Source organism: Felis catus, chromosome A1 (assembly GCF_018350175.1).
Source record: "Felis catus isolate Fca126 chromosome A1, F.catus_Fca126_mat1.0, whole genome shotgun sequence".
NCBI classification, from domain to species: Eukaryota; Metazoa; Chordata; class Mammalia; order Carnivora; family Felidae; genus Felis; species Felis catus.
Genome location: NC_058368.1, coordinates 5,696,994 through 5,715,827, shown reverse-complemented (window position 1 = coordinate 5,715,827; position 18,834 = coordinate 5,696,994). Strand labels below are relative to the sequence as shown.

The following is an 18,834-nucleotide window of genomic DNA, read 5'->3' as shown; positions in this document are numbered from 1 at the left end:
GAACGGATTGGAAAAGGCGAGGAGGTAGCGAACACTGTCATCGGCCAACACTCTTCGAAATGGTAGAAAGATACTTTTGCTAAAGTCTCACTTGGCAAATACAGTCTCAATAACATTTTTTTTTCATGGCATTAATCTAGATAGTTGAATTAAAATAGGCTGAGATTAATTTATAACTGCATCACTATTCTCAATCAGTATAAATTGTAAAGTGATCTAATGTAACCAACGTCATGTTGTATTTACCTAAAACTAACCCAACTGTCATGTGAAATTGAAGAAATTTAGCAAGGTAAAATGGTATGCCACAATTGGGCTTTGTGCTATAAGAACAAATAATAGAACATTTTCCCTCGGTGCATTTATTAGATTAAGAAAACATCTTTCCTGGCTATAATTTCATTTCCAAAGATTCTAGTTCAGTTATTTACAAAATACGGGTTTAGTAGATAAAAGGAAAGTAGTGGTAAATCAAGCCATTTAATAAATTAGAATTATTTACTTTTTTCCAACAGTTGCAGAACTTAGTGACGAGGAAAAAAAAAAAAACCCACCCAAAATATGTGCTATACAATTCTCTCTCTTCCTCTCTCTCTCTCTCTCTCTCCACGTTAGGCATCATCGGGTGTCAAGATAATGCCCAAATGAAGACTTTTTCAAAAGACATCCTTAACTGTCAGGCAAGAACAATTCTCATTGAGTGTGGGAGGAAGGGGGAGATAAAAATGAAATCTGATGTCTTTTCCTGGAAGGTTTGGATTAAAGTCTCAATTCTCTACCTCAGGGCCCCAAAATAATTATGCTTTGCCTAAAGTAAAACCAATCCAGGAGGCTCAATTTTCAGGGAAGTCGGCAACTGTTTGTAGGAGGAATCAGGCCTGCCCCAAACAAAACTCAGTGTTCCCTCATTTGGAGTATTCCGTCTCTTTCTCATGGATAAAATTAAAATTTACATTCTCTTGGAACGTAGTTGCTTCACTTACCTTGTACACAAGACATTTCAGAAACAATATTATTTTGAAACGTAAGCCAAAGTTGAGCATGAATTGTTTCCTGTATGACCCACATTATAATTTCATCTTTGTGATTAATGTTCACATAGATCTGTACACGGACACTCTAAATAAATTATATTTGAAGGATTCCTACTGTGAGTTACTGGGAAAATGAAGACTCCTTCCTTCCAAGTATTTTCTAATTTGAAATGACCTCCACATACAGTTTTTGGCCATGCAGGAGACCTGATTCTTGAGAAGTCCCACAGCATAAAGGACCCTACCGCAGGGTTCACGAAAGGTGATTGCAAGGGCAGCTGAGCAAGACTTAGGGCGGCCACTTCACTTTTCACTTACGCTCTCCACGCCACATCTTCGATCAAACACGCCGTGGGAACTAGAAATAATCCCAACCAGAAGTGTGCAGAGCTCAGGACCATGGTTGCCTGCAAGACACAGAAGTGACACGTGCGTTAGGTTTGTTCTTTCAAAAACCCTACATGATTTAATCAATGGAAAACATCCCATAACACACACACACACACACACACAAAGCAGACATTCAATCACAGAGAAAATGTGCCTCTCTGTTGATCTCCATCAGCTCTGGTCTCCTTTCATTTTAACAAGCGTTGTTGTCTCCCTCTTTAAAAAGTGCTTTTTTAAGCCTCTTTCTGATCAGAACGCTGTCCCCAAATCCCTCCTATATGGAAAGGTTGGAGCCAGCTTCCTATCAAATCAACTTTTCTCTAGGAGGCTCATTACATCCACTTCCCTTATATATCAGCCCATGTTCCTTCGCTGCTCATTCGTTCGTAGAACCAGTACCTTGGTGCAAGGTATAGTGATTCTGAACACCCAGAAGAGGAAAATGAATGGTTATAGTCCTTGCCTCCAAGGAACTTAAAATCGTTAAGTACACACACACACACACACACACACACACACACGCACGCACACACACGTGGTATAATCTATAGATTTTCCCTGATTTTCAACAGGGTCATATGCTGATAAACCCATCATAAATTGAAAATATCATAAGTCAAAAATGCAGCTAATACACCTAACTTACTGAACACCATAGCCAGTTGGGCAAAATCATCAAAACCCTATTTTATTTTTTTAAGTTTATTTTTGTTTTGAGAGATATATAGAAGCACGCTGGGGAGGGGCAGAGAGGGAGAGGGAGACAGAATTCTAGGCAGGCTCCATGCCGTCTGTGCAGAGCCCGATGTGGGGCTAGAACTCACAAATCATAAGATCATGATCTGAGCCTAAATCAAGACTTGGGAGCCCAAGCAACTGAGCCACCCAGGTGCCCCAACCCTATTTTATAATAAAGTATTAATGTGGAAAACTGTATGGAGGTTCCTCAAAAAATTACAAATAGAAATAACCATAGGGTCCCAAAATTCCACTACTGGGTATTTAGCCAAAGAAAACAAAAACACTAATTCGAAAGATATATGTGCCCTTATGTTTACTGTAGCATTATTTACAATCCATAGTCAAGATATGGAAGCAACGTAAGTGTCCATCCACAGATGAATGGATCCAGAAGATGTGGGGGGGGGTGTGTGTACGGACACACAACGGAATATTACTCACTCACACACACAGAATATTACTCAACCATGAACACGAACGAGATCTTGCTATGTGGGACCACATGGATGGACGTACCAGAGGGTATAATGCTGAGTGAAAGGAGCCAGACAGAGAAAGACAAAAGCCATATTTTCCCTTCTACGTGGAATCTAAAAAACAAACTTATTAACAAACAAAAACGCAGAAAAAGACCCATAAGTACAGAGAACAAATTGGTGGTTGCCGGAGGGGAGGGGGAATGCAGGGAGGGAGGGTAAAACAGACGAAGGGGGTGACAGACAGAGGCTTCCATCACGGGGATGAAAGGCACAGCCTAGGGAAGATGGTCAGTGGGACGGGAAGCGTTGTCTGGTGACACGCGGCAGTCACACTACAAACAGATTTGTTGCATCACTACGCTGCGCACCGGAAGCTAACATAACATGGTGTGCCAACTATGCTTTGATAAAAAAAAGAAACAAAAAATGAGACTAAAAATACAATCACGTGCTGGCTATCTCCTGCGACGTACTGAATACCGTGCTAAAAGTGACAGGTAGTTGTCTGGGTGGCGAATGGTTGTGAGCATGTCGGTTATTCACCCTCGGGGCTGTGCCGGCTGCCTGGGGAGTGGCCACTGCCCGGCGTCACGAGAGACAATCGTACCACATGCCGCTGGCCTAGGAAAAGATCCAGATTCAAAGCTTCAAGTACGGCTTCTACTGAATGCGTCTCGCTCTCACCCCATCATCAAGTTGGAAAATCCTAAACGGAACCATCCTAAGTCAGGGACCGTCCGTACACGACACAGTGGAATATGACATGTATTGTGATCACATTCTAGGGGGTTTCAGAAGGCTAGAAGGCTGGTCGGGCTCCTTAAAGAACACAGAACGTGAGATGTGTCTAGAAAGATAAGCAGGGTTTCGGCAGCCAGGGAAGGGTAGAGGGAGAGCAGTTCCAAGGGGAACGATGAGTGACAGGGACAGGCAGCGAGGACAGCAGCCTTTGATGAGCTTTTCTTGTTCCTGGCATGCTGCGTCACAGACAGCTTGGGGCAGAGGGTTTTAAGGAATAGAGCTGTGCGGCCAAGTTAAATGTCAGGGGAGGAGGTGAAAAGAGAATGTAGGGCAAAAGCCGGGGAGGGGGGTGTGGACAAGTTTGCTCTAAGCAAATGTGGGGGCTGGGGAGTAGGGAGTCCTTAGATTGGGGTTTCCGGTGAGCCGGGCTTGGAGCTTGGAGCTGGCTGGCAACCGGCAAGTTGGCCTGGAAGGGTGGGCCACTTCGAAAAGGGACAGGGGTGACAGAACCCTTCACGTTCGTTCCTTTGCTTTTCTGGAGTCCTCACCATTTGGTTCCACGGGAAGAGAGAGGTTTTGCCACAACTCATTACCAAGTGGCCGGAGGCCTTCCGAGGGCGGGCGGGCAGTGGGGTCGAGGCACACGTAAGCTGGGGGACACTTGCAGGGACACGGCAGGGCTGAGAATCAGGGGGTGCTCAGGGCAGCTCTCTTCAAGTGCAGAGGGTGGGGTTTGGCCCCCATGTGGCATGCTAGTTTCAATGCACTCTCTGGTTTCCGTCCTCTGTTCTGGTGGGCCCGCCACACCCACCGCGGCCCTTGTCCCGAGCAGCCACGGCAAAGCCCACGCCTAACCGCTCGGGTCTTGCCTCCGAACTCTGTCGCGTGGCTCTCCGAGGGACTCGGAGCTTCTGACGATGAGTCTGAGACGCAGTGAGGTCTGGGGTAAAGTTGAACTCCACCCAGGGCCTGGAGGACTTGCTTTGATTTTTCTAAAAAAAGTGCCTGTTTTCTGACTTAAAACTATGGGAGCGTGTTGTGCCCCATCAAGCACGTCTCTTCCACTTCATCCTCAGGAAATAAGTAATAAAGCGTCCGAAGAAGTAAGTGCAAGAATATTCACACCGTGCTGTGCTACCAAAGACAGGAAGAAAGAAACGTCCAAGAACAGGACTTAATTATATTGTGGTACCTACAGACAATGGGCTCGTGGGTGGCAATTAAGAGGGACAGAGAATTAGATTCGTTGGCACAGAGGAATGTTACAAGGCTAATGCAAACTCCGGTTCTGACACCTCTTCCAACGGACCCACCATGGCAATGGGAGTGTGGGAAAAGCGGCACAACTGGGCCAAATCTTGAAATTGAACTTGAGATGCTATGTCCTGATGCAGTCTACTACAAGTTCCCGTGTCTTTGAATGTGAAGCCTTCAGCATGTGTCTATATACGTCAATATACACTCCGATTGTTGTAGGTCCTGTTTTAGGATTTGCTCGCCTTTCACGAACGCATTTGGGGACTTCAAAAGGGGTGGAGTGGTCCCGGCCTTGCTGGGCTCGAGACTACCACCCCCTTTCATACGTGCTGCTGACGTGTTCGTGAATAATGCATCTGGGATACAGGAGGACGGTGACTGTTGTTTGCATATCTCTCTGGCTATCTCTACTTCCTGTTTTTTTCTACCGAAAATATGTATTACTCACATGAAAGAAAAGATGTAACCCGACCCCTCCCTCCACCTCCTAAGCGAACCATGGGAAGAAGCCCATCAACAACCCTCTTGCCTCTATGGCTGGCTGAGTCCCCGGCCACAGGGCTGAGTTGGCACCTTGGGTATTGCTCTCCGCTGTACCCGCCTGGGGTGGTACTTGCCCATGGAAGGTGGGACTGGTTTGAGCTATACTTACTGGGGGTACGTCCTGGATCATCTGCTAGGTGTATTTTTTTTTCAATGTTTATTTATTTTTGGGACAGAGAGAGACAGAGCATGAACGGGGGAGGGGCAGAGAGAGAGGGAGACACAGAATCAGAAACAGGCTCCAGGCTCTGAGCCATCAGCCCAGAGCCCGACGCGGGGCTTGAACTCACGGACCGCGAGATCGTGACCTGGCTGAAGTCGGACGCTTAACCGACTGCGCCACCCAGGCGCCCCAGCTAGGTGTATTTACCAAAGGGTACGGTCATTTAAAAATAACACTTGACAGCAATGATTTAAACTAGATTATGAAACTCTGTAAGAATTTTACTTGCTGAGCGAAGTAAGGACCGTGAACTTTGAGCTGCCCTACTGGAAATATGAAGCCCCCACCCAAATTAACAAAAGTTATATAGAGATTTGCAAATATTGTTGTTGCTGTTGCTGGTGTTTAAAACTTGGAGCCGGGAAGATTTTGTGTATATAACTTAAAAGTGTGGTTCCAGAAAGGTTTCTACAGATTTTCACGGAATGACTGAGGTCCACCGTCCTGAAAGCTTCCCTAAGGCCACAGCTTTAGTTATTTAAACTTAATTACATTTTCTTGTTCTCTTAAGCATGACAAAAAAAAATGTTTATTGAGCTGGGCTGGGTGACAAATGGCACTTAATTACTCTTTCCCCTCCCCTCTCCTAAGTACTATTGAGTGAGGTTTTAAAAATATCCTTTTGATGTGCTAACAGTCTATTGGGAAGAATGGACCCCCTCTTCCCAGTTAGCACATCTTTGCTAGCACAGACATGAGCCACTCAGGTGCCAAATGCACAGGAACCCACTGCAGTAAACTGAGGCTCAGGTGGGTAGAATGAATTGATACATTAGGGTGCAAAAAGGTGAGAGCCCAGACAGGACTGGAGGTTTGTCTGACTGTAATGAGCCACCCAGCACAGCACTGAGTTAGATTAGAAGTACGAACCAGGGGCACCCACAATAGGAGCGATTGTTTGCATTTGTTTGCTACAGTGCTACTAATCTCACACACACAGCCGCAAGCTCAGGTCCAGCCATCCAGGAACGTGGTGATAGACCAGGAGTTTGTTGGTTTTTTTTTTAAGTTTTATTTATTTGAGAGAGTGCACATGCGTGTGCAAACATGAGCAGGGGAGGGGCAGATAGAGAGGGAGAGAGAGAATCCCAAGCAGGCTCCATGCTGTCATTGCAGAGCCTGATGCAGGGATTGATTTCACCACCATCAGATCATGACCCTAGATGATATCCAGAGTTGAACGTTCAACCGACAGAGGCACCCAAGAGACCAATAGAGAAGTTTCAAAAGGGAAGCAGAAGTAACCAGAGCCAGGTAAGGTACTTCGTGCTCCCAGTGCGGGGTGCATGGGAACCAAGGTGCTGACAGCGGAAGCCAACCGCTCACCGGCCCAGAGAAGGAACTAGGACTTCTTTGTGCATCTCTATGTGCAGGACTTCCCGTGTGACCCCTCACAGTTCCCGTTGCACAGAAGGAAATTTAATTCTGCAACTTCCCCCCAGGATCTGCTGCCACATCCAAAGCCGTTGGTTGTCCCCAAGGCCCACTGCCTCCCCTAAACGTGAGCAATGAGGGGCTTCCTTCTCCCACACCCGCCTGTCCAGGAGAGAACGAACATCCCCCAGCACAGACTTGGCAATAACACTCAAGCCCCAAGTCTGACTCCCATTTAACACCCGAAACACAGGGCACCAAATTCAAACTGTAAGTCAAAGAAAATCTGGAGGACTTGCAGTGTCACAAAAACAGAGCCAAAGAACCGCGCCCCCCAATCCCTGCGCTGCCCCCCCCCCCCGCCAGCCACAGTAACAAAATTAAGCCAAATGTCTAAGGACCATCAGCCTGGTAGGGACACTTGTATTTGTGATTTCTACTCCTTAAGTCTTGTTTACCCCTCACCTTTCCTAAATTTGTGTTTCCATTCAAAGGCCCTAGTTTTGTCGGTGAGCTCTGGCTTTCCAAAAACCTTGTTTGCCACGGATGCGCACGAGGGAAGTTAAATCCACTTTTCTCTCTGCGAGAGTCGTTTTGGGAAGGGTGGCGATTTACGTTCTCGCACTATTTGCTCTGGGTGACTGTGCGACGGTCGACGCGTTTGCTTAGGAGCTGTGCACCCCCCACACGCCGAGGCTGAGAGGCAGGTGCGCGGCACAAATCCATCCTCCCCAGGGAACTCTGGGGCAGGCAGAACGACAGACAGGTGCAGGAAAGACTATCCCGTGTGTGGCTCGAAAAAGGACTGAGCTGAGACCACATCCACTTGCTGCGGGAAGGAGGGCGCAATTTCAGGCTGAAATCGAGTTCCCTTCCCATAGTCACGTGTGCCCACAGCTCTCCCCCACAGAATACCTACGGCATTAACATTGGTGCCAATGTTACGCTTAGATTTACTGAAAAGTAACATCTCAGTTGTCTCCCACAGAACGTCCTCAGACGACTCTCCTCCCACGCACTCGGAATGCAAACGAAGTTTTGGAAAAACAACCAAGCGATGCCAGAAGCGCCTACGTACCTGTGCTAACTCAGAAACCACCCCACATGCCTGATCTGGACATTTAAGTGCCGGCCCAGTGGCACGTCCAGATCTACCTGCACAAAAGGGGACTTGAAGCCATAACCCCGGCACGAGAAGCTGCTACCTCAGTCTCGCTGTGATCCCTGAAGATGGGCGAGAAGAAGCAACCACGTAAAAATATCATTCCTACAAACGTGGGGTCATTAAGAACCAAGCATGTAACAAACGCTCTCTTTTTGACAGTGGGCTTTATTAATTTTTTTTCTTTGTCACTAAAGCATAAGGTAGCTCTATCAATGACACTATTATTTTGAAACCCTCAAAAGTTAGTGGTGGATGATTAATGTGGGGCATCTGGGTGGCTCAGTCGGTCGAGCATTCGACTTCGGCTCAGGTATGATCTCACCGTTCGTGAATTCAGGCCCCGCGTCGGGCTCTGTGCTGACGGCTCAGAGCCTAGAGCCTGCTTCGGATTCTGTGTCTCCCCCTCTCTCTGACCCTCTCTCGTTCACACTGAGTCTCTCTCTCTCAAAAATAAATATTAAAAAACTGTATTCCCCCTCCAGGAGGATAAAGGAATGCTTTCCGGGGAGGGGGGGGGTATTAAAATTTAAATACAGTCAAATGCACAAATCTTAAGTTTTTAGTTCAAAGAGTTCTGACAATTGTGTACATCTGTATAACTACACCTGCCTGATCCCTCTCCTGCCCTGATTTGCCACTAACAGCTAAGTTTTGCCTGTTTTAGAACTTCACGCAAGTGGGAAGACATTCTTTCACCCAACATGATGCCTTTGAGATTCACGCGTGTTCCTGCGGGTATCTATAACCTATTCTTTTTAAAATGTTTGAGCGGTATTCTGTTGTGTGAATATATCACAATTTGCTTAACCAGTCTCTTGTGAATGGACCTTGGGGTTCTTTCTAGTTTGGGCCTACTATCAATAATAAGGCTGCTGTGTGCATGTGTACAGAGTCGTTTTTGTGTACATATGTTTCTGTTTCTTTGGGGTCAACGACTGAGAGGGGGGTTGCTCTGTCATGCACAGGTATACCGCAGAGATGTTGGGGGTTCAGTTCCAGACCGCGACAATAGAGCAAATATTGCAATGAAACAAGTCAAATGAGTTTTTTTGTTTCCCACTGCATATAAAAGTTATGTCTGTGTTATATTATAGTCTGTTAATTGGGCAATGGAATTAGGTCTTAAGAAACAATGCACATACCTTAATTTAAAAATACTGTACTGCTGAGAAAAGCTAACCATCATCTGAGCTTTCAGCAAATCGTAATCCTTTTGCTGGGGGAGGGTCCTGCCTCGATGTCGATGGCTGCTGACCGATCAGGGTGGCGGGTGCTGAAGGCTGGCGTGGGTGTGGCAATTTCTTAGAAGAAACACTCAAGTTTGCTGCAGCAAGGGACTCTTCCTTTCATGAATGGTTTCCCTGTCACATGAGATGCTGTTTGATAGCATTTCACTCACAGTGGAACTTCTTTCAAAACTGGAGCCCGTCCTTTCAAATCCTGCTGCTGCCGCTTTAAGTACCAAGTGTATGTAACATTCTAAATCCTTCGCTGTCATTTCAACAAGCTTCACAGCATCTTCAGCAGGAGCAGAGTCCATCTGGAGAAACCACGTTCTCCGCTCAGCGGCGAGAAGCAGTCCTCACCCCATCGCGTCCTGTCACGAGATCGCGGCAACGCCATCCACCCTCGGGCCCCGCTTCTAGTCCTGGTTCTCTCGCTGTTTCCGCCACATCCGCCGTGACTGCCTCCACCGACGCCCCGAGCCCCCAGAGTCATCCCCAAGGGTGGGAATCCACTTCTGCCAAACGCCTGCAAACGTGGATATTTTGACCTCTTCCCACGAATCACGCATGTTCTTGATGACATCTAGAATGCCGACTCCTTTCCAGGAGGTTTTCAATTTGCTTTGCCCAGATCCATCAGAGGAATCACTTTTTATGACATCGACAGCCTTTCAAACCGCATTTCTTCAATAGTGAGACTTGAAAGTGGAAATGACTCGTCGATCCGTGAGCTGCAGAATCCACGCCGTGGCAGCAGGCGTGGAAATGTTAGTCTCCTTGGGCGTCTCCATCAGAGCTCTTGGGTGACCACGTGCACTGGCAACAAGCAGCAATATTTCCAAACGAATCTTTCTTCCTGGGCAGCAGGTCTCAACCGCGGGCTTAAAATATCCAGTAAACCATGGTGTAAACATGACGTGCTGTAAACAGACATACTGTCATCCAGGCTTCGATGATCCACTTGTAAAGCACAGTGGACTGGGCATAATTCTAACGGGACCTAGGATTTTCAGAACGGTCCGTGAGCACTTCATGGACTTCAACTTCAGCGAAGTTGGCTTCCAGTTCAAGTCACCAGCTGCGTTAGCTTCTAACGAGAGAGTCAGCCTGTTCTTTGGAGCTTAGAAGCCAGGCAGTGGCCTCTCTCTAGCTGTGAAAGTCCTCAGTGGCATCTTCTTCCAATAGAAGTCTGTTTTGTCTGCGTTGAAAATCTGCTGTTTGGTGCAGCCACCTTCATTAACTACCTTGGCCAGACCTTCTGGAAACTTGCTGCCGCTTCTCATCAGCATCTGCTGCTTCACCCTGCATCATTTATGTTCTAGAGGCTTCCTTCTGTAAGCTTCACGAACCCACCTCTCCTAGCTTCAAACTCTGCTCCTGGTAGCCTCCTCACCTCTCTCGGCCTTCATAAAATTGAAGAGAATTAGGGGCTTGCTCCGGATTAGGCTTTGCTTGGAGGCAATGTTGTGGCTGATGTAACCTTCTGTCCAGGCCACTCCAGGCGACTCTGGATCTGCAATAAGGCTGTTTCCCTTGCTCACCATTTGTGTGTTCACCGGAGAAGCCCTTTCAACTTCCTTCCAGAACGTTTTCTCGGCATTCACAGCTTGGCTGTCTGGTGGAAAAGGGCTACCTTTGGGTCTGGCTCAGCTTTGGGCAAACCTTCCTCACTAAGCTTGATCATTTCTAGGTTTTGATTCCAAGCGAGAGACGTGAGACTCTTCCTTACACTTGAACACATAGAGGCCACTATAGGGTTATTCACTGGCCTAATTTCAATATTGTTGTCTCACGGAACAGGGAGCCCCAAGGAGAGGAGGAGAGACCGGGAATGTCTGGCTGGTGGTGGAGCAGTAGAACATACACATTTGTGGATTGAGTTCATTGTCTTACATGCGTGTGGTTTGTAGCGCCCCCAAACTCTTGTTACAAGAGTAACGTCAAAGATCACTGATCCCAGGTCCCCATAACAAATATAATAATGATGACAAAGTTTGAGGGGCCCCTGGGTGGCTCAGTTGGTTAACCATGCGACTTCAGCTCAGGTCTGATCTCACTGTTGGTGAGTTCAAGCCCCGCATACAGGCTCTGTGCTGACAGTTTCAGATTCTGTCTCCCTCTCTCTCTGACTGTCCCCCACTCACACTCTCTCTGTCTCTCAAAAATAAATATTGTTTATTTTAACAATAATTATTAATTATTAATATATATATTTATATAATATTTATATAATATAATTCAAGTTATTATATGTTATAAATTATTATAAATAATTATTATACATAATTATAAATTATTATATTATAAATTATTATAAATTATTATAAATTATTAACATTTTAATAAATAAAAAATAAATAAATAAAATAAATAAATAACAATGATGACAAAGTTTGAAATCTTGTGAGAATTACGAAAACGTGACACAGACACAAAGTGAACAAATGCTGGAAAAATGGCACCAACGGACTTGCTCAAGGTGGGGTTGCCACCAACCTTCGATGTGTAAAGAATGCAGTATCCGTGAAGCACAATAAAACGAGGTGTGCTTGTGTATGATGAACTTTATAAGAGACGTCCCAAGAGTTCACCAAAGCAGTTGCGCGAGTACAGTGAATGTCTGAGCACCTCTGCTGTCCCACGTCCTCACCACGCTTGGTCTTGTCCGTATCTTTCATGGTAGCCGTTCTAGGGGCTCACTGTGGTCCTGACACCTTGCGTGTGGGGTCTGCTCTCGCAAACACCGTCATCACCACGTGAGCTACTTATGACAGAAGCCACAGGAGTGGGGAGCCTTTCCCCACTAACTGGCAGGGCAGCGCTGACAAAGCCAAAAGCTCCAGAAAGAAAACTCTGAAGGAAACACAGACTCCCCTCACCCCGCCCCACCCCTACCCAAGGGAGGGAACTCTTATTTCAGGGCGCGTGGAACGGGACGATTCTTTACAAATCCGTGGCGACATTTCAACTCTTATTTATTCCCCGGCCAGTGACGAGACGGCAGTTCCCGATCTTTCCCGAACAGGCTGTGAAGAGGTGGAGTGTTGATGCTATGATTTGCTTACTTGGATTATTAACTTATCCTTTTTCGGGTAGTGGTCCTTTTGATTTCCCATTTTGCTCTTTAGCACCCCATTTTAGAGACCACGAATTTCCTGAAACGATTTTTCCAGAGGAGAAAACAATTCTTGCCATTCTGCACAGGGCCTGGTGCAGGAAATTAAGGCAAGGAAATCAGCTATCACTGCTATGAAATGTGGGACTCACGTTCAAGGTGAGAACAGGGACAGGTTTAAAACTGGTGCTGTACAATTTTTTTAAATATTTATTTGTTTATTTTGAGAGAGCGAGCGAGAGAGAGCAAGACGGCATGCACACATGAGTGGGGGAGGGGCAGAGAGAGCCGGAGAGAGAGAATCCAAGCGCTAACAGTGCAGAGCCGGACATGGGGCTCGATCCTGCAGGGGCTGATGGGGAGGGCTGCAGGGATGCCACGGTACCAGTTCTGACTCTCCTCCCCTAGAGGTGAGCCTGCAGGCTTCCAGAAATTATTCTGTGGGTGTCTGTGGTACAGTGTTTCTTCTGGGTGTTTATAGACAATTTCAACACTCGCTATTTCTAGATTGTGATTCTCGCGTGATTTCACAGAAAGCCGAAAGAGTCAACTGTGCTGTCACAGAAAGTTATCCATTTCCCTGAGGAGAAAAATTAGACGTCTCACAGTGGCAACAACCACGGTAATTTAGAATATTGGGCTCGATATTAGAGCACAGTATTTATGACAGATATCAATAAAGATGGCCCACCTCTTCGATCTGCCGCCTGAGTGACGAGCCCCCCGAAGAGAGATGAGCGCCCCTCACCATGACTACTATTAGCTGGCCCTCAAATCTGGAAGATCCGGAGACACAGAGACGGTCCCCGCAGAGCCCAGGGCTCTGGAACAGACAGGTGCTGCTTTCACTTCATGCATATTCACTGGCCGCTGTGGTGCCAGAATATACACCCTTGTGACCTCGCCTGTGGGTCGCCTGCACTTCCTAAGGTGGAATAGGAGCTGGTTCCCTCCTCCTCCCAGAGAGGCGGACGAAATCAAGGTCTTGAACCAAGAGGCACTGCCGAGGAAGGACATCTGAAGGACCGACGAGAAGGATCGGCAGGTGTTTCTTGAAAAGCTGAGGGGCTGTAAGGGCTTCTGTGGGAGGTGGGATTGACGGAGCACTGGCAGCCCGAGCTGCCGTAACAGCATGCCAGGGACTGTGGGCGTAGACCACAGACATTCATCCTCATAGTTCTGGAGGCTGGACATCTGGGAGCAGGGCGCCCGCCAGCCTGCTTTCTTGTGAAAGCTCTCTTGTGGCTCGCAGAAGGCTGATTTCTCACTGTGCTCACATGACCTGCGTGTGTGTGTGTGTGCGCGTGTGTGTGCAAAGAGGGAGGGAGGGAAAGAGAAGGAGCAAGTTCTCTGATGTCTCCTCTTACAAGGGCACTAATCCCACCACGAGGCCCCCGCCCCTGCCACGTGACCTCATCTGAACCTAATCACCTCTCAAAGGTCCCATCTCTAAATTACCATTACATTAGGGGTTAAGGCTTCAATATAAAAATTTGAGGGGGACACGGACATCCAGTCCCTAACAGGCACAGACAGCCTACCTGGACCTCAATCCCACTCTGCTGCCTACTCTTATTTAATCACCAGGCCTTGGCTTCTTCCTCTGTAAAATGGGAAATATATATTACTTAACTCCCTAGGCATACCATGAGGCCTAAATGAACAAATGGAAAGTACTGGAAACAGTGTGTGGCCCATGGTAAGCGCTATACACGTTACCTATAATGAGCTGATTTTTTTTACCCTATTGGTAGAAGCCCCAATCTTACTTGGATATCCTAGCAGTGAACAATAGCGATAGAGAGTGGCTCTTGAGTGAGTTTTGAGGGGGGCTGGGTCCAGAAGATGACGATCTGCCCCAGCTGTCAGGAGGTTCACGCGTCACTGCTCTCAGGTGGCTGGACAGGTTGAGCCGTATGATGCGGGATTCCCAAGTTATATTGCAAACAGGTTGTTGGTGGGTGATGGGCAGCAGGTGTTAATAGTGAAAAAAGCTAAATAGTGAAATAGCTAAAATCTATTCTTTAGGTTCAAGTATGAGCACCACTCACTGGTGCTGACTGCTGACAGGGGGCCTTCTATTTTTAATTGATCAAGGTGAGCTTCCTCTCATCATACCAGGCCAAGCACGGCTCTCATCTCTACAGAACACCACTCAGAGCACAGACTCAGCTGTCGCTCTACGATGCTGAAAGATGTCCGCTGATAACTTACTTTGTACCCAAGCAGAAAAGAAAAAAGAGTAGGGGCTAATTGCTCATGAAAAATGTTCTCTATGTGGGAACACGTCAAAAGGCTAAATATGGTGCCTGCCTGAGTCCCCATCCAGGAAGCTGGGGAAAATGATCAACCCAGACTGTCACAGAGCCTAAGCTGCTTCCACAGGGCTGAGGAGTGAGTGAGATCTCCCCAGTAATGCAGAATTAAACTGGAGAATAAGCAGCCCACAACCATCCTGATCCTTAGCATAGATTTAAAGGAATTCAGAGATGGGAGATCCGGTCGGCTTCAGGGTTTCCCGTAGGTTCCTCGGTGGCAGGAACCACAAACTAAAAGACATTGAATCGTTGTTTCAAGTGACGATAAGAACTTCTACCCAGGACATGGCATTACGGGTACATAAGGCCAGCAGCCACTCAGGTAGCCTGACAGGACTGACCCTAGGAAGGATTGTCTCCCCAACTTTTACTGAAATTAATGCAGAGGTAGACAATGGGAACTGCATAACTAATAGAATATATACACTCACACACATATCCTAAATATGAGATATTTTATCTCCCTGAAAAGTCCCCACTGATCACTACTTTGTGCATTTAGAATACTTTTTAAAATGCTAACATGACCTGGAAGATTTGCATAGTCCCAATTAGAGTAAAATCCATGGGATTAACAAGACACCTCTTTCTCGATCCTCAACCTTACCCAAAGATTTGAAAAATAGATGATTTCATATTAAAGCCAAGAAAAGAGGATAAGGGGAAGACGGCAGCAGAGCAGGAGGACCCTAGGCTCATCTCATTCTGTAGAAACACAACTAGGTAACTATGAAACCATCCTAAATACCCCAGAAATCCATCTGAAGAGTGGCATAACAAACAACTAAAGATAGAGAAGATGCCACATCGAAGAAGGCAGGAAGTATAGAGACATGGCTTGGGAGAGAAAGAGAAAGAGACTGTGGTCACTGTGGTCGAGGAGGGAGCCACAGTTGCAGAGAAGGGCAAGAGACAGACTAGGACACAGGGGAACAAGCATAGTAGGAAAACAAATCCCCATGGTAATTGGCGTGGAAAGTGAGAGGGCCCAAACTGTGTGAGTTCTTGCAACCAGTGAGGCTTAAAGCCTGGATTTTAAAAGTCAGTGGGCTTGGCTCTGGGACAGCTCGGAGGGCATTGTGCTGCTCTTGCAGAGAAGGCAGGGCAAACAGCTCATGGACATACACCATGGAAAATGGAAATAGGGATATGAAGAGCCACTACGGCACACGGTAGGGAGATTATTCGCTCATCTCAGAGCACGACCCAGAGAGACGGCATTCACAGAGGGATAGCTCAGAGAACAAAGGAACTGGCTGCTGCCTTTTCCTCCTGTGCCCCTCAGCATAAGCCCAGGGCCACCTGGGAATCTGCAAAGTGCTGACACTTGCTACCTAACTTGCTTACACCAAGCCCTGCCCCTGACGTTCTGGTGGAACTGCTCCTTCCAGTCATGCTTGCCTCAGTCCCAGCATGGTGGGGGGGGGTCCCCCAAAACACTGGCCCAAATCCCTGCTAACATGAATCTCCTAACAAGGGAGTTTTGCAAGGCCTCGGTTCCAGTGGCAGTGACAACAGGTCTCATTTCACAAGCAGACCAGGGCACACCTAGTTAAAATGCACCACATTCAGGCCAGGGATCAAATACTGCTCACAACAGGCAAAGAGAGCTTCTGGAGCTGACTGACTTGAAGGATAAAGTGGCCAGGACACAAGAACAGAGAGTACACAGCACACAGTGGAGACACTCCTGGAAATGCGAGGCCCTTGGGAATAAGGGAAACTCCACAGAAGGGCACTACAGGACCTCTTCTTCATAAAGTCATTACCTTCAAAACCAGGGGATGTAGCTGACTTTCCTAACACACAGAAATAGGCACAGAGACTTAGACAAAATGAGAAGATGGAGGAATCTGTCTCTAACGCACAGAACAAGGCCATGGGTGAAGACCTAAGTGAAATAGATATCAGTAACATGCCTGGTTGAGAATTTAAAGCACTGGACTTGAGAAAAGAGTGGAGGGCATCAGTGAGACCATTAACACAGATATAAGGAATAACACAGCAGAGATAAGGGCTCAATAAATGAAATGAGAAACAAACCTGATGGAATGAAGAGCAGGCTGGAAGAAGCAGAAGAACAATTAATGACCTAGAAGACAGAGTAGTGGAAGGTAAGCAAGCTGAGCAAAAGTGGGAAAAAAAAGAAAGAAAGAAAAAGAAGAAAAGAATTATGTAAACGAGAATAGATTCCGGGAATTCAGTGACTCCGCAAAAGGTATTAACATTCATATGATGGGCATCCCAGAAGAAGAAGAGAGAGAGAAGGGACCAGAAAATTTATCTGAAGAAATAATAACTGAAAACTTTCCTAATCTGGGGAAGGAAACAGATATCCAGATCCGGGAGGCAAAAAGAACCCCCAACAGGATCAATAAAAGCAGACCCATACCAAGATTTATTGTAATTACAATGGCAAAATATAGGGATAAAGAAAAAACATTAAAAGCAGTAACACCAAAGAAGACAGTTACATACAAAAGAAACCCCGTAAGGCTATCAGCGGAGTCTTCAACAGAAACTTTGCAAGCCAGAAGGGAGTGGCATGATATATTCAAAGTGTTGAATGGGTTAAATCTGCAGCCAGGAATACTCTATCCAGCAAGGCTATCATTCAGGATAGAAGGAGAGATAAAGAGTTTCCCAGACAAACAGAATCTAAAGGAGTATTGGACCACTAAACCAGCCCTGCATGAAATATTAAAGGAGACTCTTTGAGTGGAAAGGAAAGACCCAAAATGTCGGTATGAAGGTAGGAAATACAAAAGTGGTAAAAATGAATATTTCTGTAAGAAGTCGGTTAAGGAATCACAAAATAAAAGGATGTGAGATATGACACTATATACCTAAAATGTGGGGAAGAGAGGAGTAAAGAATGGGTTCCAACCCAAATGACCATTGACTTAATATAGATTGCTATATGCAGAACATGTTATATACAAACCTAATGGTAACCACAAATCAAAAACCACTAACAAATATGCAAAGAATAAAAATAAAGAAATCCAAATATATCACTAAAGAAAACCAGCAAACCATGAAAGAGAAAAAGACAAGAAAGGATCAGAGAAAATCTTCAGAAACAACCACAAAACAAGTAATAAGATGGCAATAAATATACATTAATAATTGCTTTGAATGTAAATGGACTAAATGCTCCAATCAAAAGATGTATGGTGACAGAATGGATAAAAACAAAAACAAAACAGAAAAACAAGACCCATGTATATGCTGCCTACAAGAGACTCATTTCAGACCTAAAGATACCTGCAGGTTGAAAGTGAGGGGATGGAGAAACATTTGTCATATAAGTGAACATCAGAAGTGATCAGAGTAGCAATACTTATATCAGACAAATAGACTTTAAAACAAAGACTATAACAAGACATAAAGAAGGACAGTACATAATAATAAAGGGGATGATTCAACAAGATCTAACAATTGTAAATATTTATGTCCCCAACACGGAACCCCCAAATACATACAAGAGTTAATAACAAACATAAAGGAACGAATCAATAGTCACACAATAATAGTAGGGGGCTTTGCCACTCCACTTAGATCGATGGACAAATCATCTAAACAGAAAATCAACAAGGAAATGATGGCTTTGAATGACAGACTGGACCAGATGGATTTAACAGGTATCTTCAGAACATTCCAGCCTAAAACAGCAGAATACACATTCTTTTCAAGTGCACATGGAACATTCTCTAGAATAGACCACACATTAGCCCACAGAAACAGCCTCAACAAATTTTGGAAGATCGAAGTCATATCACGCACCTTTGCTGACCACAACGTTATGAAACTAGAAGTCAACCACAAGAAAAAATCTGGAAAGATCATAAATACATGGAGGATAAATAACATACTACGAAACAATGAAAGGGTCAACCAGGACATAAAAGGAGAAATGATAAAGTACATTGGAAACAGAAGAAAATGAAACCACAATGGCCCAAAGCCTTTGGGACACAGCAAAAGTGGTTCTAAGAAGGAAGTTTAAAGCAATATAGGCCTACCTTAAGAAACAACAACAACAAAAAACCCTCAAATAAATAACCTAACTTTATGCCTAAAGGAGCTAGAAAAAGAACAAATGAAGCCTGAAACCAGCAGAAGTAAAGAATAAAGATTAGAGCAGAAATAAATGATATAGAAGATAAAACCAAGAACATTTTTTGTAATAGATTTGCATGGTTTCTCTTTTCCTAAAACCAGAGTC

The 18,834-nt window shown here is 45.6% G+C and overlaps 1 protein-coding gene across 11 annotated transcripts in view; it reads right to left on the bottom strand.

Annotated features, from left to right (window-relative positions):
- ATP8A2 (ATPase phospholipid transporting 8A2) overlaps nucleotides 1-18,834 on the bottom strand; it is a 633,649-nt gene that overhangs the window by 86,082 nt on the left and 528,733 nt on the right. For all 11 annotated transcript variants that reach the window (XM_006927173.5, XM_023250034.2, XM_019820599.3 and 8 more), the window contains exon 34: nucleotides 1,353-1,441. In XM_006927173.5, the coding sequence (XP_006927235.1) occupies nucleotides 1,353-1,441 (89 nt within the window). The remainder of the gene's footprint in view (nucleotides 1-1,352; nucleotides 1,442-18,834) is intronic.